Source organism: Passer domesticus, chromosome 7, assembly GCF_036417665.1.
Source record: "Passer domesticus isolate bPasDom1 chromosome 7, bPasDom1.hap1, whole genome shotgun sequence".
NCBI classification, from domain to species: domain Eukaryota; kingdom Metazoa; phylum Chordata; class Aves; order Passeriformes; family Passeridae; genus Passer; species Passer domesticus.
Window position 1 is genome coordinate 33,117,590 of NC_087480.1, and position 22,289 is coordinate 33,139,878.

Consider the following 22,289-nt stretch of genomic DNA (forward strand, 5'->3'; position numbering starts at 1 on the left):
GTTGATGGCAGCAGAGCTGGGAATGCTCCCTGTTCCAGTGGGTTGATGGCAGCAGAGCTGGGAATGATCCCTGTTCCAGTGGGTTGATGGCAGCAGAGCTGGGAATGCTCCCTGTTCCAGTGGGTTGGTGGCAGCAGAGCTGGGAATGCTGCCCTGGACGTGCCCGTGTTGGGGTACACACCCTTTAGCCCCTCTGGCCCATGTGTGTCAGCCTGGGGGAGTGACAGTGCTCCAGCAGAGCTCTCTCATCAGGTAAAGTAATCGAGGGTGATTTCTTAGGTGGCTTCCTTTGTTGTAAACACTGTTTGATCCCTGTGTGACTGCTGCTGAGCCTCGCCTCGCTTGCTGTCGTGCGAGATTTAAGGCTTGTGACCGCAGAAAAATATCTTTGTGACTAGTCCTGAAAACTTTCTAGCCCCAGGGCCTGCAAACAGGGCACTATGGAATGCAAGGGCACTGAGGCACAGCTTTCACTGCTCTGCAGCTGGGCAGCCTAGACAGAACTGCAGATTTTTAGAGCCAAAGTGCCCCAATCCCCCTGCACTCCAGGTGTCAGCCACAGAGGAGGGAAACAAAGCATTCCTTGTTGACTGGGATTCTGCTGCCTTTGGAGTTTGTCCAGCCTCAGTCCCAAGAGCCCTGGAGATGTGGCTCTAAGGAGTGACACTGTGATATCCACACAGCTCTGGGTCACACAAAAGCCTCTAGCCACCCTCGGGCACTACCCACAAACAGATGTTTGGTGCATTATTAAAACTCCAAGCCTCCTTTTGGAACATTGTCTCAGCAGCCAGAGGAGAGTTAACACAAAGCCAGACCACTTTCAAACACCCACAGCAAAGCCAAGTCCATTCACTGGCCCAGGCAGCAACATTAAATTGCAGAATTTAAAGCAAAAAGGCAGAAAAGCACACAACCTCACCTCCCACCAGCACAGCAGAACTGAACTGCCTCCCATCCACCTCATCCCACTTCAGCAATTTGCCCAATCAGGGCAATTAAGCTTTGTTGTGCCTTGTATTCCACACAGGTATGGAGAAGGAGTAAATCAGAATTCCTCAGGCTACTTAATCACCAGGTGTTTCATTTCTCACCCACATCAGACTGGTTTTCACCAGTGGATCTCAAGCCTTTCTCTAGTAAGGGTAAAAGCTTTCTCTATTTTTCCCTCAGTATGGTTAATTTTGAATTAGAATTTAACTACCTAGGTTTTTCTACCAAAACCTTGCCAAGCAAATCCAATAAACTCCTCTCACTTCCTCCTGCTTTTGCTGATTCCTCAAAAAACAGAGTTCTTCCCAAGCCTGTGACAGTTTTGTTACAAATTCCTGACTTTTTTTGGGACAATTTATTGTATGCTGGGCCATGGAGAGAGCAGTGATACCTGGGCAAGGCCATCTCAGTTAAATGGGTTATTGACAGCAGAGGAAGAGCACGGGAAGGCTGAAACCCATCCAGGTATTGAAGGATTTCTTTTCTGTGTGCTTGGGCCCTTTGCCTTCCCATCACTTTGCTGATGAACCAACCTAAAACTTTCAATTTGATACACTTCATATCACACTCAACCCACACTGGTCCCAAGAGGATGATGTGACAAATCTTCAGAAGAACTGGGAGGGCTCCAGTCCCTGAGCAGTTTAATGTCACTTTATTTGTCTGAAGCTTTCCAGGGACACAGCTGGAAGGGACATTCCTGGGCCTACCTGGTGAGCAGCCCCAGTAACTCAATGCTGGCAACAGCCACCTCCAGCTTCTTTGAACTCAGCCAGTGCTTCTTTGGATCCTAATCTACTTTGGAGTCTCCTGGGGATTTTACTTTTAAGATTATTCTGAATTCAGCTTCCCACTTAACATTCTCAGAGCAGCCTGGGTATGATTTTGCCCAAACCCACTTTGGTGTGGTCACATCTCAACAGGTCTGCAGGTTTGCATGTGTAAAGCAGGATGTTCATTTAAACAGTGCACTTTGAGCCTCCTTTCCTCAGCCTTCAAGGCCTCCATGCTTTTTGATCACAGCCATTCATAAGCTGCCATGATTTGCAGATTCTTCCTGCAGAACTGTTTCCTGACAAAGTCTTAACTTCTTTCCTGACAAGTCTTAACTTCTTTTTGCCGGGGTTAGGATTAAATGTCTGAGATGGAATTTCTTGTTTGGGACTCACATGTTTATTAGTTCTTATCCATGCTACAGTCTCATAAACCCTGAGCTCTACAGCACTTCACTCTAACAAAATAAAAATGGAGCCCCATCTCTCGCTCTCTCCAAGGCCTTTTAAGGATAAACAGTCCAATTAATAAATGACACCTGAATTATTTTCACTTTTAACCCAATAACCAACCGCCAATATCTGCAATGTGGACTGTTTTATCCAATTACACAAAACCACCCAGACCCGTGGAGAAGAAGGTGAAGAAGAAGGACCAGCCTCTGCCCCAAAACCTCCATCTTGCTTTATAGATATTACTATATTCTAACACCTTCAACTCTAAATTTTCCACCATGTGATATCACACACTTCTAATTAAACTCCATACCCACAATCCCAGTTCTATCATTATATTTTGGAAGCCTTCTCCACAGCCTCAGGTCAATGCAGTGTTCTCTTGGAGGTCAGTGCCTGTCAGCACAGAAAATCTAAAATTCCCAGTAACCAGGGTTCCAACAGCAAAGCTCGTCCAGCAGTGACTGGGAGGTGCAGGATGCACAGCAGAGCAGACTGTGTCTCACTCACCCCTGCTGCCCCTCAGGAAGCCCTTTGAGGCTCCCCTGTCAGTAATTAAGGTGGTGAAGCTCTGGAGCAGCAGTGGATCAGCACCATCACCACCACCAGAAGCACACAACCCCACTGGCTGTCCTGTCCCTGTCCTCAGTAACCTCTGCTTCCTGCACAGCGTGGCTTGGTTTCCTGTAGCTGCCTTTCCACCAAATAAAGAAACATTTTCTGTTTGTATTTGCTGTGTCATTAGGCCCTGAGCTGTTTGTCACCCTTGCTGCTGATTTTCTCCCTTCCAGGTGTCAGAGAGGCATCACTGGGGACAGTGAGGAGCACCTACAGCTGGAAGAAATCTGTCACCCCAGAGGTGTCTGAAGAGGGGAGGAGCTGTTCATCCCCTCCTGCACCTCCCCTCCTCCTCCCTGGCTCTGTCCCCGCGGAAGGATGGGCTTTGTCCCCCTGGAAGGATGGGCTCTATCCACATGGAAGGATGGGCTCTGTCCCCGTGGAAGGATGGGCTCTATCCACATGGAAGGATGGGCTCTGTCCCCGTGGAAGGATGGGCTTTGTCCCCATGGAAGGATGGGCTCTATCCACATGGAAGGATGGGCTGAGACCCCCTGGAAGGATGGGCTCTGACCCCCTGGAAGAATGGGCTCTATTCCCCTGGAAAGGATGGGCTTTGTCCCCGTGGAAGGATGGGCTCTGTTCCCCTGGAAGGATGGGCTTTGTTCCCCTGGAAGGATGGGCTCTGTCCCCGTGGAAGGATGGGCTCTGTCCCCGTGGAAGGATGGGCTCTGTTCCCCTGGAAAGGATGGGCTTTGTCCCCGTGGAATGATGGGCTCTGTCCCCGTGAAAGGATGGGCTTTGTCCCCCTGGAATGATGGGCTCTATTCCCCTGGAAAGGATGGGCTTTGTCCCCGTGGAAGGATGGGCTCTGTTCCCCTGGAAGGATGGGCTTTGTCCCCGTGGAATGATGGGCTTTGTCCCCGTGGAAGGATGGGCTCTGACCACATGGAAAGATGGGCTCTCTTCCCGTGGAAGGATGGGCTCTGTCCCCCTGGAAGGATGGGCTCTATTCACATGGAGGGATGGGCTTTGTCCCTGTGGAAGGATGGGCTCTGTCCCCATGGAAGGATGGGCTCTGTCCACCTGGAAGGATGGGCTCTGACCCCATGGAAGGATGGGCTCTGTCCCTGTGGAAGGATGGGCTCTGTCCCCCCAGGCCTCAGCAGCACTGTGACTCACCCTCCCCAGTGAAGAGTCCTTTGCAGGGTGCAAATGCCGATGAATCAGCTGGGCCTCGGTGTCTCCAGGCTGGCCTGGAGCAGCCCAGTGTCACAGTGCCACACCAGCAGCTGAGGGGGTGTCACAGCTCCTCCACAGCAGGCAGGACACGGGGACACAGGGACAGGTGTCACTGGTGCCCGTGCCAGGGAACTGCCTGGCTCTGCCTGTGCCACCAGAGATCCTCCTTGCAGAGCCGTGCTGCACCCAGCATGGAGCCCCTGCCAAAGCTCTCCAGACCCTGGGCCTCCCTCACAGCCATGGCTCCAGACCTGGGGGTTCTGCAGCCTTGGTGCACCTTTGTCCTGCTCCCCTTGATGCCTTTTGGGGCTCCCTAGAAACAGAGGCCAGACAAAATTAAGGGAATAAAAAGAGGTTCTCTTTATTAAATGGCCTTCAGGTACATTTAGGGCAGACAGAGCCTCCCAGGGCCTACAACCAAAATGGACAATGGGTCACAGGATTTCACACTTTTATAAGTTTGATCTGTTTGCATATTGGGGGTTAATCTTCCAATTACAGCTTTAGGTAATGAAGTAATTTACCACAAGTTTTCTCCCCACAACTCACTTTTAGTTACATCTCTCAAGGCCTGAGGCAGTGAGGTGTCCTTGATTCCCAGGCCCGGAGAGGAATTGTTGTGTCTGACCAAAATGGGAAAGCAGCAGCTCACACTGTATATGGAGTTTAGAGTTATACACTAAAGAACTGCAGGATTACATATAGATGAAAAATAGAAAACAGCTACAATCCTAAGGCATCACCCTTCTGCTGAAAACGTAACTCACAAAGGGCACACTGAGTGTCAGTTCAGACCAGTGTCCCCAAAGTACCAGGCACTGAAGGGAAAAATTTTATATCTATTTTGTTCTCCCTCCTTGCCCTGAATTGTTCCTTACTAAAAAGAAGCATTTCTTAGTTTCTCTCCAGGCCTTCCTTTCCAGCCACTAGCACAGAAATTTGACTTTTGGCAGAGTTCAGGCCACCACCCTCTCCTCAGCACACACATAAGGGCTCAGGTTGGTGTATCTCCAGCAGCTCAGACCACAAAACAAACAGAAATTCTCATGTAAGTCCTCCAGGCCTTCAAGGCTTTAAGAGTAATACTGGAGGACTCACCAAGACAGGAGATAAAAGCATTATATCAATTGCAGAACAATTACATTCCATTTCTTTGCCAATTTAAATGCAGCACAATTCAAGGGTCCTGCCTGAAGAGCTGACAGTTTTACCTGGCCTGGCTGGCTGCAGGTTGTATTGTGGGTAGGTTTGCTTCATTTAAGGAGGAAAATGCCTGTCTACAGACAATGATAGCATTTATTAACGAATAATGAGTGTCACTTTCCACACAGACCGTTTGCCACAGCTTCTAGCAGCTCAGCCACATGTTATTCACTGTGCCAGCACAGCCCTGCTTGTCTCCTCCCCAGCCACCTCCAGAGCCTCCTGCATGCCCACCCCAAGCTCCCTTCTCATGAGTGCCCTTTGTGAAAAACGCCAATCACTTGGTTTTAAAAATTTAAAAGTTTAATAGTAATAAAATGGTTATAAAAATAGTAATATAATTAGAGTAATAAAAATCTGGACAATTGAGATAAGGACAATACGAGACAATAAAAACAAAGAGTTACACAGTCCAGGTACCTCGTTCTGGGCAAAATAAGCCCGAAAAAGGACCCATGTTAACAGAGGATTAACCCTTAATAACAACAGCCTGTTGCATATTCATACAGCTCATACATGATGTATAAATTCCATTCAAACAAAGGATTCTGTCTGGTCAACGTCAACTTCTTCCTCTGAATCCTGACGGCTGAGCAAGGCAGGAAGAAGTTAGTTTCTTCTCATAATGGAGCAATGAATTCTCTTTCTCTGAAAGATTTAGGTATGCTGTGGCTGCTATCTGGTGCAAGTCCTCTTTTAAAAAAAAAGTATCTTACATAGCACAGTTTATATTTTAACATTATGTTATAACCTAAAACTATATTTAACACACTACTTAAGAAAATTAATACAGCATAACTTTCTAACATAACACATATAATATTCATTTTAATATTTGCAAAAAGCCAATCATAAAATACGCATTTTTCACACCTTCCAGGATCCACACCATGGCAGGGGAATGCATGGAGGAGGAATGGCAGGGAGCTGTTTTATCAGCTGGGGGAGGCAGAGGAGCTGGGAATGAAGGCACAAAGGGCAAAAAATGGGCTGGAGGTGAGTGGAAGGCGTTACTTTGTCTTTGTTTCTCACCATCCGAGCCTCTTTGAACTGACAATAAATGGGTTTCCCCCAGCTGAGCCTGTTTTGGCAGTGAGGGTAAGTGCTCTACCTGCATTTACCCCAACCATGAGCCTTTCCTGCTCATTTTCTGTGCTGTTTAGGAGGGGCAGTGAGAGTGGCTGGGTGGCCGTGGGAGAGCTGATTTGGGTCAGCCCAATACTGAAATTTCAAGTGCAGAGAGGGGTGTCCAGCCAGGTGTCTCCTCTACAGCACACTCCAGGTGGGGCTCAGTGCATCACAGCAGGCTCAGCCCTGCTCGCCCCATTCAGCACACAGGGATGCTGAGGGGGGAAAAAAGGCATTTCCATCTGCATCTCTGGCAGAAACTCCTTTGCAGCCCTGGCAGGGCCCAGCGAGGGAGGGGTTCAACAGGCTGACCCAGCTGACCCAGCAGCTCCACGGGAGGTTGAGGGTTTGCTGGAAGTCACCAGTCTCACTGCCCAACCCTTTTACACTCAGCCAGAAAGAACAGAAGTGCTTCACATTTCTGTGTTTAATGTGCTCCTGGAGACCACAGGAAATAGCACTTTATAAAAGTAGGTCTTCAGGAGAGGGGTAGCTATATTTTTTTTTTTCTTTTTGTCACAGAGGAAATCAGAAGTAAAGAATGAGATGAGTAAAAAGCAGTTAAAGAAAGGCTGAATTTCCGAACCACTTACGTGACGGATTCTGCCTGCAGGTGATTCAATGGTTCTGCACGAGGTTTTCACACCCTAAGAGCAAAAGCAAAGTGTTCAACAGTGGAACCCGAATTACAGAGGGCACAAACCACTAGAAAAGAGTTGCAAGAAAACAAAGGAGAGCAGCTTGGTAACAAGAAAAGGTCAGTCTTCCAAAGAAGGCTGTACAAAGAAGTAATTCTTGCTGTCTAAGTGGTGTTCCTGGAGAGAAAAGGGTTTAAGACAGAAACCATGAATTTCTTTTCTCTAAGCCTCATCATTCCTAGAACATTATTCTCTTTGTCTCAGTGGCTGTGGGCTGGTGGGGGGGACAAGCTCCCCACTGTCACCATTTTCACACACATTTCTGGTGCTGGCCATGGCCCCACCACAGGCACTGCAGGAAGCCAGGCAGCTTCTCCTCAGTGTCCTGCAATCCCAGGGCTCCCAGGCAGCTCCTCAGTGCCCTGCAATCCCAGGGCTCCCAGGCAGCCTCTCCTCAGTGCCCTGCAATCCCAGGGCTCCCAGGCAGCTCCTGCTCAGTATTCTGCAATCCCAGAGCTCCCAGGCAGTTCCTCCTCAGTGCCCTGCAATCCCAGAGCTCCCAGGCAGCCTCTCCTCTGTGTTCTGTAATCTCAGGGCTCCCAGGCAGCTCCTCCTCACTGCCCTGCAATCCCAGGGCTCCCAGGCAGCTCCTCCTCAGTGCCCTGCAATCCCAGGGCTCCCAGGCAGCCTCTCCTCAGTGCCCTGCAATCCCAGGGCTCCCAGGCAGCTCCTCAGTGCCCTGCAATCCCAGGGCTCCCAGGCAGCTCCTCCTCAGTGCCCTGCAATCCCAGGGCTCCCAGGCAGCTCCTCAGTGCCCTGCAATCCCAGGGCTCCCAGGCAGCCTCTCCTCTGTGTTCTGCAATCCCAGGGCTCCCAGGCAGGCAGCTCCTGCTCAGTGCCCTGCAATCCCAGGGCTCCCAGGCAGCCTCTCCTCACTGCCCTGCAATCCCAGGGCTCCCAGGCAGCCCCTCTCAGTGCCCTGCAATCCCAGGGCTCCCAGGCAGGCAGCTCCTGCTCAGTGCCCTGCAATCCCAGGGCTCCCAGGCAGCCTCTCCTCACTGCCCTGCAATCCCAGGGCTCCCAGGCAGCTCCTGCTCAGTGCCCTGCAATCCCAGGGCTCCCAGGCAGCCTCTCCTCACTGCCCTGCAATCCCAGGGCTCCCAGGCAGCTCCTCAGTGCCCTGCAATCCCAGGGCTCCCAGGCAGGCAGCTGAAACCAAAGCACTGCTGCCAAGTGCCAATTTCAGGTTTTTTTTCAGAGCTGAGTGGTTGTATGGCTGCTGGCAACTCTGCCTTCAGCCCCAATGTCCTTAGCAGTGCTCTTGAGCATGGCAGCCTTGGTGGCTGCCACCATGTCCCCAAGTTCTCTTGCTTTGTCCCCTCAGTGCATCCTCCAGCTTCCTTCAAGCACCAGAGCTGGGGTCTTGCTTACTTTTGTCTGCAGGGAGATAAAGGATGGCAGTGAGTGGAACAATTTTGGCTGAAATGCTGGTCAGGACTTTCAGGTAGTGTCCTGCAGGAGAGAGGAATGAGCACTTGGAAGCATGTTGAAACCCTGGCTGCTGAGAATTTTAGACTTTCTGTGCTGACAGGCACTGACCCCCAAGAGAAAACTGCATTGACCTGAGGCCATGAAGAAGGCTTCCAAAATGGAATGATAGAACTGGGATTGTGGGTGTGGAGTTTGATTAAAAGTGTGTAATATCACAGGGTGGAAAATTTAGAATTTAAGGTTCTAGAATATAGTAATATCTATAAAGCAAGATGGAGGTTTTGGGGCAGAGGCTGGTCCTTCTTCTTCACCTTCTTCTCCATGGGTCTGGGTGGTTTTGTGTAATTGGATAAAAAAGTCCACATTGCAGGCCATGGGTGGTTGGTTATTGGGTTAAAAGTAAAAATAATTCAGGTGTCATTTATTAATTGGACTGTTTATCCTTAAAAGGCCTTGCAGAGAGAGAGAGAGAGAGAGAGACAGGGCTCCATTTTTATTTTGTTAGAGTGAAGTGCTGTAGAGCTCAGGGTTTGTGAGACTGTAACATGGATAAGAACTAACAAACATGTGAGTCCAAACAAGAAATTCCATCTCAGACATTTAATCCCAACTCTGGTAAAAAGGAAGATAAAAACTCAACAGAGGCAGAAGCTCCCAGTGCCACCTCCAGCCACCAGCAGCCCAGAGCAGAGTCTGATGGCAGCAGGAACCTGTGCAGGTGCTGCTCTGCTCCTTGCAGGGATCCTGTGCACAGCCCTGGCACTTGTCTTGTGGCACTGCAACCCCACAGCTCTGGAATGTGTTTAACCTGTGCCTTGGAGGGCTCTGGAGACAGGGATGCATCAACTGGCAGGTGGATCTCAGCCTGTCCTGTAACTACCACCCCCCTGTGCAGAACAAAATGCATGTGGTGACAAAATAAACTCTTCAAGGGCAGGGAGACAGGACCTCAGGATGGTTTAAACTGAATTTGGAGATTACCATCCCCTTCTTTCCATCTGAGCCTTATCTGAGTCACCTCCCCCAGCACAGCAAGCAGGGTCTGCACAGGATGTGAGCAGAGATTTCAAGCAAAATGATAATTTCCTTCTGCTGCTTAAGGAAAAAGAGCAGTCAGCCAAGCCACCCTGGCTCAAACCAAGTGCAGCAATGGGATTTAACTGCTGAATGGGCTGGAATCCTCCTGCTCCTTCACTGCTGGTATCAAGCAGGGAATCTGAGAAAATGGCATTCTCCTTTGTGCATTCTTCATCTTCCATGGTTTGGATTTCTCCTTCAGGACTGTAATGAAAATTAAATCTCAGATAATTTTAATCTCTTCTTCATGAAGAAATCTTATTAAGAAGCACAAATGTTCCTGTCTGATGCCTTTTTCTCTGACATATTTTGCCTCTGTGTTGGCATAAACCTCACAGGAGTGAGGAGAGAGAAATTCCAGGGGAAATGCATGTCCCCAGCTCAGAGCTGAGGAGAACATGCAGTCCAGTCCTGGCAGCCATTCAGATGGCTCAAAAGCCAGCTATTCCCCTGCCAGGGCAGCTGTCCAAGGTGAATTCCCCAGGGAATTAGGTGACCAGCTGGCTTTCAGTCCCCAGGAATGACCTGGCCAAGGTTGGGGATGACCCTTGTTATTGGGGAGCCAGAGGAATCCCCAACAACAAAAGAAATCTGAACAGAGAGACTTTTTCAACTGTTGTTGAAGGAAACTGGTTATGGAATATGGGAAGAAGAGAGAGGAACAGTTAAAATAAAATATCTGTGGTGATTTTGTGAGAGGGGAGAGAAGGTGATTCTCTCACAGCCTCTGCTGAGGAATGGGAGGCAGCTGAGGGAGTGGAAAGCATGTTGTGGTTTGAAATTCCACCTGCAGCTTTGAGTCCCTTTGCTGCCCAGAGGAATGAGCAGCTCGTTTCCAATCAAACCTGGGAGTCGCCAGAGCAGACAGCCTTTGTCCCTGTTCCCACAGCTCCTGGGACAGGCCATGTGCAGGAACAGAGCACTTGGCTCTCCTCATTCCCAGAGAGATCAATCAGCAACAAGCTGTCAAGCTTTTCTTCTTCCTCATTTCCTTTTTGTTTTCAGTCATTAAAATCAACCAGAAATTCACATGAAACTTGCCTCACCTTGCAGCAAAATTACTCTGTCTTTACTCATCTCCTCCTTTCTGCTGCGTTGAACCTCAGCCACTTAGTCATGCCTAAAATTCCACTTCTGTAACCATGATGTAATACCCCCATGTGTCAGAGCACTGGGAGAATAAAAGCATTATCTGAATCAACCTCTCTTCCCTTTCTCCTGTCTCTAACCACCAGACAAACTCCTTCCCAACCTGGTAAAAATGTGCCACAGTCTGTGCAGCTCCTCGGGCTGGAAAAAGTGACCCCACACAGGACATTGTAACAGAAACTCAGAGAGCCCAAGGCTGGCCTCAGGGAAAAAAAAAAAAAAAAAAAAAAAAAAAAAAAAAAAAAAAAAAAAAACCCAACGAGGTAAAAAGAGATTTTAAAAAGAAGTCTGTGATGTAACCCATTGGTTACAGCACATCCTGAGCCTACACAAGGTTTGCAAGGCAGTGGAACCTGGTCTCAGGTAAATAGGGTACAGCATCTAATGCACATCAGCCACAGGAGAGGCCAAATCTCTGCCAAGCAGCTCTCTGTGCTCAACAAACAGAATAAATATTTGCCATGCAGAGCCCCATTTGGGCAGCTGCACATCCAAACACATGGGCACCTTCTGGGCAGGGTTCAGCTGCCACAGGAGCTGTCTGTGCCAGGCGGAGGGAGCAGACCAGAGAACTCTGATCAGGAGATGATCTGGGCTCCTCACTTCTTGTCAGCCACGTTCTCTGCAGAGTGAGGGTCTCTGGAGCCTGTAAATGGTGCTGAAACTCCTGAGGCACCTCCACACCGGACCCAGGCTGCTCCATCAGGGGAGAGGATGTCAGCTCAGAGCACTGCAACCACGGCCTGCAGGGCAGGGAAAACCCAAACATCCCACAGCTCAGTCCTGCTGGTGCACCTGGGATAGCCTTTCTCATGCACAGACCCTTCCCTTGCTGGGGAGAGAACAAAATACTTGGGAGGTTCCAATTAAAGTTCAATAATTTATTTTTATTTTTAAAAAATTAAGTACAGCCCAAGAGCTATTAAAAATCACAGAATGGTTTGGCCAAAGATGGCTCCAATAACCCCAGTTTCTGGCAGGGACCCCTCCTGCTAGGCCAGCTCACCCAAAGTCCCATCCCACCAGGCCTTGGGCACTTCCAGGGATGGGGCACCCACACCTTCTCTGAGCAGTGCCAGGGCCTCATCACCCTCTTAGGGATGAATTTCTTCCCCATGTCCAACCTAAACCTGTACCCTTTCACATTAAAGCCATTCCCCTTTTCCTGTCACTCCATGCTCTTGTCATGAGTCCCTTCCCAGCTCTCTGGGATCCCCTTGAGGCACTGGAAGGGGCTCTGAGGCCTCCCTGGAAACTTCTCCAGGCTGAATAACCCCAGTTCTCAGCCTGAGAGAACCTAATGTCAGCATTAAACACTCATTGAGTATTTAATGGTAACAATTAGGAAAAATGTTTTTAAATGAGCAGCTAATTTGCTAGATCAGCTGACGACTTTATTAAACTCAGTGTGGCACAAGGAGCCTATGAATTGAAAAGGTCCAATCCTGCCATGAGCTCGCTCCCAGCCTGCAGGCAGAGCCCAGGAGCTCAGCATGGGCACTCCAGGGGATGTTTGAGAGAGGGATCACAGAGCAGAACCACGTCCCACATCCCACTGGCAGCTGTGCCCCTGAGCCAGGAGCAAGCCTGGGAGCCCCAGCTTGGTCCTGCACCAGCTCTGCCCTGCTCAGAAGGACCAGAACTGTTTGTAGCAGCACTGCCCACCCCTCTGTGCCCCTGCCCACCCCTCTGTGCCCCTGCCTCTGAAAGGTGCAGCTCTGGGGTGCCCTTGGCATTTCAGGTGAGGACACATCTCATCCTCTCCCAAGGGCCAGAGCTCGTCCTGGCCCGGGGCTGACTGCAGCCACAGCTTGCATGGCTACTGTGGGGTGACCTAGAGAGGCTTTGGGATCCTCCCAGCCCTTCCAACCCCGTGCCAGCAGGAGAGGAGCAGCAGGACAGGTTTCCTGTGGGCCAGGAATGCCCTGCCTCTCTCCAGGCTGCTCCCCAGTGAAAAGGGAAGCACCTGGTGTGCTCAGCTGGTTTGGCTGCAGAGACAGCTGTACAAAGAGCTTCCCACTCCCCACTGGGATGTCCCATCACCAGGAGAGCAGCACAGCCCAAAGAGCAGTCAGAAGAGGACAGCAATTTCCAGCCTTTCCTGGAAAGGTCTGGACCCAGCAGCTCCATCCCTGTGCTGTGCAGTTTCACCCTCTGATACTTGCAGAGAAAAAGTAAAGCCAGAAGACCCCTGAACTTCATCCTTTTGAGATATTTTCCACCCTGAGAAAAGCAGTGGAAACATCAGCAGTGTGAGCAGGGCTGCAGCTTTCCCCTCCCACTGGCCACAGCAGTAGCCAGACCACTGAGAAGTTTCAAAGAAATAAACTTCCCTGAAGCAGACAACACAAACCACACTGAGCTGAGAGCAGCACGGTGGCAAAGGAAACAAATGCTGCAGGCTGCTGAGGAGCCACCCTCACTGAGAGCAGCAGCAGAGTTGCAGGAGGGCAGGAGCAGGGGCAGAGGTGATGATGGACCAGCTGCAGCCTTGTGCCCTCCCTGGTGGCAGTGACAGCCCCAGGGTTAGAACCCCGTGGAGCTGACACCAGGATGAACAAACAGGGTTTGGGGTTTTTTTGCACCAATTTGTTTCTTTGCCCTTCAGACCACTCTGTGAGAAGTGCTTCTGGGGCCAGAGGTCACTCAGATGAGCCTTTGGGGACAGACAGCAGCACTTGTGCTCAGCCACCAGTGCCTGGCTCCTCTCCAGTTCTAACCAGTGGTTTGAGTCAGCCCCTTCCTGATGGGCTTGTGCTGCCTGCTCTGTGCTGCCCACACCACACCTTCCCAGGCCCCAGATCCTGATGTTTCAACGCTGGAGCTCCAAAGCCTCGTGGAAAGGGCACTGTGCAGTGCCAAGCAGGCAGCAAAGAGGGATGACATTTCTGCCACGCTGCTGGAGAAGGACTGAGGCACTGAGCCCTGGTCACAGAGGCCATGGTCCAGCCTGTGGCACCAAATGAGGAGAGGACAGCATCACTCACTAGAAAAATATATATTTACCATCTGTGTTTTTCTCAGGAGAGAACATCTCATGGCAAGGGGCCCAGCAAAGTCATGCAGTTGACAGGTGCCAGCGTGTCACCAGCTGCATCAGGAAGGGGTGGCAGACCAGGCCCCCATGGGGAGCCCTCATGTGCTGGAGGGGCAGGAGGGGGCTCGGGGTGCTGCTTTCACCTCAAGCCCCACTTCCCTGCACTGCTGTGCTGCTTAGAGAGCCCATGGCCACCCCACCATCCCCACCACCATGGTGTGGTCACGCTGCCACTTCTGGGACACCCCTCAGGACACTGCTGCTCCTGGCATCTTCCTGGCAAGGCACTTGGGATGAGTTAAATAAAGAGGTTGGGGAGCATTTCCTGGGATGGGAACAGTCCATAGCTTAACAGAAAATGAACACAGCACCTCTCCCAGCCCAGCTAGCAGGAGGTGCCTGTGGTACAGCAGTCCCAGTGCTGAGCAGTGCCAGCCATGGCTGGGGGGAGCAGCTGTTCACACTGCTCGTCCCCACACCACTGCGGTGTCGTGGCATGACCCAGACACCTCCTTAACACCCCCCAGGGCTGTGACACCACGGGGAGCAGCAGGTCCCACCATCTTCTCAGGCAGCAAGTAGTGAGTTCCAGCAGGGTTTTCAGCACACCACTTTCTGAGTTTGTTGGGGTCTTTGTAAGGAGAACATGTGCAATTCTGTTCAGGCTGGTGCAGCACAGCCCTGGTGCTTTCAAGCCTTTCCCAGCTGCTTGGATCCCCTCATGCTGAAGCCCAAGCACGGTTTCTGGGTGGGTTTTGTGGTGCCCAGGCAGCACTCAGCCCTCATACATCTGTGTGGGTGTGCGTGTGAAGGGGCTGCCAGCCACGCTCCATTTCAAAGCTTAAACAAACCAAAGAAAGTCTTGGATTCCTCAAAGTTTACCAAGGCGATTTTGGAGACGTTGACGTGCAAGCTGTCCATCTTCCTGAGCCTGAAGAGAGCCCCCAGGTAGCTGCTGCGGGCCCACATCCTCTGGCCCGTGCAGAAGTTGGTGGCTTTGTCCTCCATGAGCACGAGGCTGCCCGGGGAGGCCGGGTTCCTCTTGTACACCACGTGGGACAGGAGCTGGCTGTCACAGGCGCTGCCGCGGAACAGCACCTTGGAGTACACGAAGTACAGCCCCGGCTCGCTGACCAGCAGCCCCCGGTTGTGGTACTGGATGCCACTGGTGTAGGCATGGCCAGAGGTGGGCTCCCACTCCAGAGGCAGGTCCTGCTGCGCTGGGTTGCCTGGAAGCCCAAACAAGACCAAAGAGAAGGGTGGGAAGTACGTTTGGTTGGGTGTTCTTTGCTCAGGTCACGCCCCACATCCCAAGGCAGCCCTTCTCCCAGCCTTGTCTGCGGTGTGGAAAGTCCTCCTGGGCCTCACCCCTCACCAGTGCCAGCCCCAGTGCCACTCCTGCCCTGCACACCCAAAAACCAAGGCAAAGGCAGGCCTCACTGAGAAGCATAAGTGAGGGGGAGGGTTTTGTCTGCGGAGCAAATTTCCACCGTCAGAGCAGACGTGTCACCCGAGCAGAGCAGCAAAGCCTGTGTGGGGTGGGCTGCTCAAAACTCCAGCCATGGCACCCTCTGACCCCATCCCAGGTCCATGGCACCCTCTGACCCCATCCCAGGTCCATGGCACCCTCTGATCTCATCCCAGGTCCATGTTCCCCTCTGACCCCACCCCGGGTGCCAGCCCTGCTCCCCCACACGTACCTGTCACATGGGCTGCCCTCCTCACCTCCTTCCTCTGCCCTGCACAAAGATAGGGAAGACATTGGAGCTCCATGGAGAAGTCAGCCCAGAGAGCAGGGGGGACCTGAGCCCTGCAGACCCTCCATCCCACGGGGCAGGCAGGAACTGGACTGTCCTCAGGAAGGGAGAGCCCAGCTGGGAAAGCTCTGCCTGCCCTGCAGGGCTGAGTTCCCTCTGGAGAGGTGGGCCCATTCCAGTGACTCGGTGTTTGGAGCCCATCCCACTCCATCCCTTCGCTTTTCCTCAACATCTATTTCATCTTTAATTTCAGAAGCAGCCTTTTCTTTTCTCAAGCCAATTAAATTTTTCTCTCAGCTCCCCTTTCTCCTTTACACTGTTTCCTTGCTTCTATATCTTTATCCAGCCCCCTCAAGAAATTCAGGTTTGTTATTTATGTTCAACCTCTGCTAAAGAAGCCTGTGGTCAGAGCACTGAGCATCCAGTTCAAATGAGAGCTGCCCTTCCCCTAAAGGAGAAAATTTACTGATATAGGATATATAGGATATAGGAGAACCAGGACTTCCCTTTCCCAAGAATTTTTTTTTTTTTAATTCAGTATCAGAACAAATTTGAAAAATAAATTTTCTAATTAATAAAATTCTCGGGGGGGGGGGGGGGAATAAAACTTTTCAGAGCTAGGAAAAAACCTGTCAAGAGGACTGAAAATTTCTTTCTGACTTGGCCATTTTTGAGAAGGATATCCTCACTTGTGACATTAGCATGGAATGCAAAAGAAAAGCAATAGTTTGGAAGTTCAAACCAAAGTTTTAAATTATTCCACCAAAATTGAAACTTTTTTTTTTTTTTAATCTGGAAAAATGGGCAGGTTCTTGTGGAAAGTTCCAATTTCACTGGGCTCCTGCTGCAGGCATGGACTCACCTGTGAGTTTCTGAGAGGCTGGAGGGATGTGCTCAGCGCTGGCAGACTGGCAAGAGAGAAGAGGGACATTGGCTTAGAGCTGAGCAGCCTTTGACAGTGGTTAAATCGAGGGATTTAGCTCCATGGGGGGCTGCGAATGCTGAGAAATACACAGAGATATCCCGATACAGTCAGGGGAACAGGCACCCCCTTCCTCTGTGCCAGCAGGCACCGCCGTGCCCCCTGCGGGCATCTCAGGCACCCTTCATCCCAAGGGCTCCTTTTCCCGTTTCCCCAGGGACCTGCGCCCAGCCAGGCGGACCTCACCTCTCTGAGCTCTTCCACTTCCTTCTCCAGGTGAAAAATCTTGAATATGCTCAGCCCCACTCCGGTGAAGGCCACCAGGATCAGCAAGAACATCACCAGGAAGCCGGCGCTGCTCCTCTCCCTGTCCCTGTCCCATGGTTTTCTGCTCCGCTGGGGCACGGGCGGGGGGAAAGGCGCCGCGGGGGCACAGGGAGCCCCTGCCTCGGCACAGCCGTCCAGCCAGAAGATCTGCGGGCGATAGTTCAGGCTCTGCGGCAGCGGCACGGGCCGGCCCTGCCTGCCGGGCTCGTCCCGGCGGCAGCCGAGCCCCGGCGGGCCGGCCGCGGCTCTGCCCCGCTGCGCCTGCATCCGTGCGGTGCCAGGGATGCTGCGACTCCGAGAGCCTCCAAGCACCAGCAGCAGAGCCCCTTCCGGCCCGGCCGGGACCCACCCTCCTCCCACAGCCCCGCTCGGGGGCTGCGCTGCCGCCCGGGGCTCCCGGGCCCCAAAACCTGCTGCCTCCGCAGCGCCCGACCGCGGGCAGGGCTGTCGGGCTGCAGGAGCCACAAACCCTCCGGCCCCGCAGGAGGGACGGAGCCCAGGAGCCCTCCTCGGCGGGGATGCGGAGCCGAGCCCGTGGGATGCCAGGGTCGCTCCGTTCCTGCCCGCCGAGCATCCCGAGCATCCCTTCCCCGGCGCTCCGCGGGGCACGGCCCGGCACAGCGCACAGGCGCTCTCCTGCCTGGTGGAAGCCTCCGAGAGCAGAAGGCAGCCCGAGCAGAGCCGCCCCAGCGGGAACAGCCCGGGCAGGGCCAGCTCCGGGGCTGCCCTCCTGCCTCCCAAGGAGAAACACAGAGTCCACACCATGCTGCAAGGGCCAGCGCTTTGGGAGCTCATTACAATATCCTAATGAGGAGAGACAGGGACATTTCTATTTTTCAATTTCCATTCCTCATGTACTGCAGATTTCTAGGTGGGGACAGTGAAATTTCCCCCCAGATTCACAGGTGCACACAAGGGATTAGGAATACTTTTTCTTTCACTTTACAGCCCCGTGTTGAAGTGTGTATTTCTATTGGGTAGTGTTAAAAAAAGGAAATACTTAACACAAGAGCAAACCAGAGATTAGCCTCTGTGGCTGAAGGAAGCAATCTCAATACACAGGCTTTGATCTTGAACATCAAAACTGGGATCTGAAAAGGGCACGTTTGAATCTTTGTACACTTGTTTCTCCGAAGCAAGGGCTCAGCTTTGCCTGCACCAATAAGTCAGACATGCTGACAAAGTCTTGCACCACCAGACACCCCACTGCTCTTTGAAGATATTCACCAGCCCTTTGCTTCAGCAGCAATCCACAGCACAGGTTTCAACAACCCCATCTGGCTCTTCCTCACACTTTAGGGTTTAAGAGACACAAAAGCAACAAAAATCCAACTCTAACAAGGTCAGGCTTGGTCACACCTAGCCTGGCTCAGTGTCTCTGTCCCAGAACAGCACCCAAGGACAGGTCCCCATCCCCCACCACAGCCATTACAAGAGAGGGTCACAATATTGGCTTTGCCTGGAGAGGATCCACTTCCACATTTTTCTGACACTGTGTTAATGCCAACAGCTTGTTGAGGTGGGACTGAGGAGAGAGTAGCAGTTTCCCTTAAATGTCACAAGTGTTCTTACTCCACACCCACTGCTTCCCACTTTCACAAAGATGCTTTTTTAAAGGAAACCAACTGAAGCTCTTTCAGCTGCACCTTCTTTTTTGGATGCCCAGATCAAGAGCCTGCTAATAGCCCATGTGGTGGCAAACCAAAGCTGGGGGCTATTTTACCATCAAAAATATTTAGTTCACAGCATGCTTTTGGGGACCTCTCCCTTTGCTTCTCCTGCTGTCACTCTGTTTTCCTGGCACCCCCTTCAGACACCACAAGATGACAGACACTGACTGGGAGACGGTGCCAGGCAGGGCTGTGCCTGCACAGCACATCAGGATCACAGAGTCACAGCATGCCTGGGGGTGGAAGGGACCCCTGGAGATCTCTAGTCCAAAAAAAAGCAGGTTGGGGTGCCTGCAGGCTCTGTGCTCAAACGACACAGGATATGAACAGGACTGCTGAAATAACGGCAGGACAATTTGCTGCAGGTAGGCACTTCAGTCAGGGGAATTTTGCTAGAAGGCCTAGAGCTAGAATTTAGACAAGGCTGAGGCCTCCTAACAAGGACAGCTGGGCAGGAAAACAGGGCGTGAGAAGGACAAAAGGGGTGTCAGGTTTGCCTCCACCACCCTCTCCCCCTCTTGAGCCAGTCTGCACACCCTGTTTCCAGCAGCCCTGTTACGTCATTTGAACAGGAAGGAATATTTTCCAATGGAAACTCCTTCCATCGCCCTCATCAGAGAATTGTTCCCCTTTACCAAACCAACAGAAAACATTACACAGGCTGCAAAAGAGGATTTGCTCAGAAGAGCACTCTCCTTCCCCAGTTCACCCCCAGAGGCGAGGTGAGAGCTCTTAATTAACAAGGCACACAATTACGCTGAAGTTGATGGCAGAGAATCAGCCAGCAGCTAAGAGTTTGTGTCAGCAGGATTTAGTGACCTGCCTGAAGCAGCCCAAAGCAAGCAGGACTTGAACAATGATCCAGATGTAATACTTGACAGAAAATAAACCCTGAAACTCAAAACAAAAACTGAAGTGTGAACCTCCGTGTAGGAGAGGCTCTCACCATGTTTTGGACAGAATCTCTCTGGAAGCAATTAACAAATATTTCCCATTACACTAATGACTAGTGGAAATGCTAAAAAGCAGCTCTTGAAAGCCAACAGGGCTGCAGGAATTACACCAAAGAGCAACTGAGAAAGTTGAGAATTGCATTCAAAAACACAGGACTCATCATGAGGACAGAGAATTGAATCAGAAAGAAGGCAAGAAACAAAGACTGCAGATCAAGTTCTTGGGGTAGAAAACAATGTGCTAGAAAGAAAAGTCTGAAGCTGAGAGGCTCCTCAGCTGGACATGAGCTTCCAGCAGGCAAAGCCCACAGGCTCCCATAGAGCTCACACAGCTCTGGGCAGCTGCACACACTCCTGGAACTCACTCCACAAGGCTTTGTTCAACTCCAGAGAGGCTCTGGAAGAAGTTGCAGGAACTGTTGGACAGAAAGGAGGTTCAAATCTGTCTTTTCAAGAGCAGATTGGCAGGGAGGGATGGACAGCATGTGGAAAACCTGTGAAGAGAGGGATGATTTCCAGCAGCAGAGAGCTCCTAAATCTCACAGAATAAAAAGCCTCTCAAGGAACCACTAGTTGTGAGCCAAATCTGAAGGAGTTTGAACAAAAAGATGGATTTTTGACTGAACACTGGTATGGATGCTTGTGACAGCTGCCTCCAAAGGGAGTGGGCCTCCATTGCTGCAGCCTCAGTGGGGTGTGGAAGGCCCCAGAACTCACCCAGCCTTTGCAGATAGCACCGACATCTTCACGTTGTTTTCTTTATTACATGTTTATTAACAGTTTGGTTTCTCAAATAAAGGTGCTGGTTTTTATTTCCTCAACAACTGCTCTCCTTGCCAGGAGCATTTGTTGCACATGTAAAGCCATGGCAAGGACATTCAGATGTTCACACACAAGAACAGGTTTCCAAGTCCACTGCTAACAGCCCTGGCCTGGTGTTACAGTGCTTACCACGTCCCTCTTCCAGGGAGCAAGGTGCTCTGTCCTCTCCTTCAGCCTGATTCCAACCAGCAGCTCTGGATTCAGCCAAACAGGGCTCTGTCCTGAGGTGAGAGAGAACCCAAGGGGCCAAAGCAGATGAGAAAGAGAAATTAAAATATTACTCTGCTGCTTTCATTTCTTTTGTGCCTGTGGTAAGTGCAGGGAAATGAGGTAGAGTGGCTCTGAGGTAAGGGGAATCTAATTGAGAACCAGAGCAGCAGGGTCATCCTGTGGTGCCACAGGGCAAAACAGAACAAGGTGCTGTGGCCAGTTGTGAGGAAGACCAGGAGAACATGCAGGTGTTGAGTTCCTGACCCTCTCAGCTGAAGGGAGAACAGGACATTCCCAAGGGTCTCATTCCCAAGCCCTCCTGCAGGGTCTGTGCCCTGCCCCAGCCCTGGCAAACACCAGCTGGCTCTGCTGGCCAGGGGCCCTGGGCAGTGCCTGGCAGTTTAATTCCTTCTTGGGAGCAGCCAGCCTCAGCCCATTCAAGACAAACCAACTGTAATTGTGTCACTACAACTCACAGAAGCTTCAGTAGCTGCTGCTTTCAGTTATTTCTCTGGGAAAAGACAAACAGCAGACAGGGACTGTTGTTTGCTGTGAGCTCACAGAGGGCACACAGCTGGACGGAGGCTGCAACCACATCTGACAGGGGAGAAAAACAGGCCCCAAGGTGGCAAACGTTTCCTTTCCATCTCTGGGTCCACGAGGGGCAGAGCTCAGCTCCTCTGCATTGCCTCCCAAAACCTCCCTGCTGCGTGGGAGCTCCTGGTGACTCAGTGGAAAGCAGCAGAGCCAGGGCCAGCCGCAGCCCCCAGCCCCTGCCAGGACCAGACAGCAGGAGCCTCCTGGGAAGCTTCTTCCAAAGCCATCCTGCTTAAATTAGAGAAGGGCTAAGCCAGGGCAAGGTGAGTGGGTTTCAGCACTAAGCTTTTACCTGTGGGAGCTGTGGGAAGAGGCTCCTGTGGAGCTGCCACAAAGCCCAGCAGCTGCAGTTGGACACTCAGGGTTTCCAGCAATGAGACACCTGCAGCACTCCGTGGGCAGGGCTCTCCACTTCTCTGTTCCAAATGAAGTGGAACATGTTTGTGCCTCATGAAACAAAACCTGCTAAGCTGTTCCACCCCGTGCTGTAACTTAGCAAAAGCAGAAGCCACACAGCACCTTAGTTTGGAGTTATCTGCTTAGATCACCACACAGCTGGTAGAGTGTGCATCTTTAAAAAAGCCTCGATTTCCACTGATAGTTAATGTACAGAACCTAAACACCTTCCTTTGGCAAACACAGCAGCCACTCACACCAGGTGTGTTTGCACCCATCCACTCTCACATGGAAACCTTCACATTAAAGATTTTTTTTACCTCGGGCTCAGGACCTGCCCAAGCACTGAGGGACACCATCCTCACTCCAGCACACACTCTGGTTTCTGGGTGTGGGTGTTTCACACCAACAGCTGTCCAACCCTGGCTTGCAGCATCATGACACTGTCACACAGGAATTTGAGAAGTATAAACTCTCTTCATTAGAAACTATGAACCCTAGATAAAGTCTAGAACCAATTTAAGAGACTTGATTCCAAAGAACCAATTTTTGAAAGCTAGATTGCATGACATTAATAAAACTGAAAGTAAAAAATTACTCAAGAGCACACATGAAAGGAAAACATTAGGCAATAATAACCTGATGGCAAGAGATTTTTTTTTTTTTTTAGCAGTGGTTACAGATAGCAGGGTAGAAGCTGGAAGCTGTGGTTCAATCTCCAGTCTCTTACCAGAACACACTCTGAAGTCTGCAAAACCATAATTGGCCCTGTAGGTTCCTTCAGATGCTTTATTCCCATGGCACACCTCCCACGTGTTCAATACAGGACAGGATTTATCACTGGTATTTTCCACAAATGCATCAACTCCTCAGACCTAAGTCAGGCCCAG

The 22,289-nt window shown here is 51.2% G+C and overlaps 1 protein-coding gene and 1 long non-coding RNA gene across 5 annotated transcripts; one reads left to right on the top strand and one right to left on the bottom strand.

The window, feature by feature from the left end:
* Positions 1 to 4,248: 4,248 nt before the first annotated feature.
* LOC135304755 (uncharacterized) lies at positions 4,249 to 16,797 on the top strand. Of its 4 annotated transcripts, none has more exons than XR_010366013.1 (5): positions 4,249 to 5,264; positions 5,735 to 5,823; positions 6,106 to 6,221; positions 6,876 to 7,110; positions 16,701 to 16,797. It is a non-coding gene; the product is annotated as an uncharacterized LOC135304755 (long non-coding RNA). The 4 variants fall into 4 exon arrangements; XR_010366014.1 differs by lacking the exon at positions 16,701 to 16,797 and having other exon boundaries at positions 4,249 to 5,070; positions 5,194 to 5,264; positions 6,876 to 7,362; XR_010366012.1 differs by lacking the exon at positions 16,701 to 16,797 and having other exon boundaries at positions 6,876 to 7,362.
* FASLG (Fas ligand) lies at positions 13,692 to 17,324 on the bottom strand. The gene is made up of 4 exons (XM_064427514.1): positions 16,671 to 17,324; positions 16,365 to 16,410; positions 15,446 to 15,484; positions 13,692 to 14,974 (listed from the first exon to the last, which is right to left on the bottom strand). The coding sequence occupies exons 1-4, from the start codon at positions 17,016 to 17,018 to the stop codon at positions 14,580 to 14,582; spliced, it is 828 nt and encodes a 275-aa protein (XP_064283584.1). The 5' UTR covers positions 17,019 to 17,324; the 3' UTR covers positions 13,692 to 14,579.
* Positions 17,325 to 22,289: the final 4,965 nt, after the last annotated feature.

Excerpts from the sequence above, each read along its gene's own strand:
- FASLG (XM_064427514.1), bottom strand. The coding sequence starts at position 17,018 with ATGCAGGCGCAGCGGGGCAGAGCCGCGGCCGGCCCGCCGGGGCTCGGC. Across the intron at positions 16,411-16,670 it reads AAGTGGAAGAGCTCAGAGAG|TCTGCCAGCGCTGAGCACAT; the intron begins GTGAGGTCCGCC and ends CTCTCTTGCCAG. Across the intron at positions 14,975-15,445 it reads GAGGGCAGCCCATGTGACAG|GCAACCCAGCGCAGCAGGAC; the intron begins GTACGTGTGGGG and ends TTGGGCTTCCAG.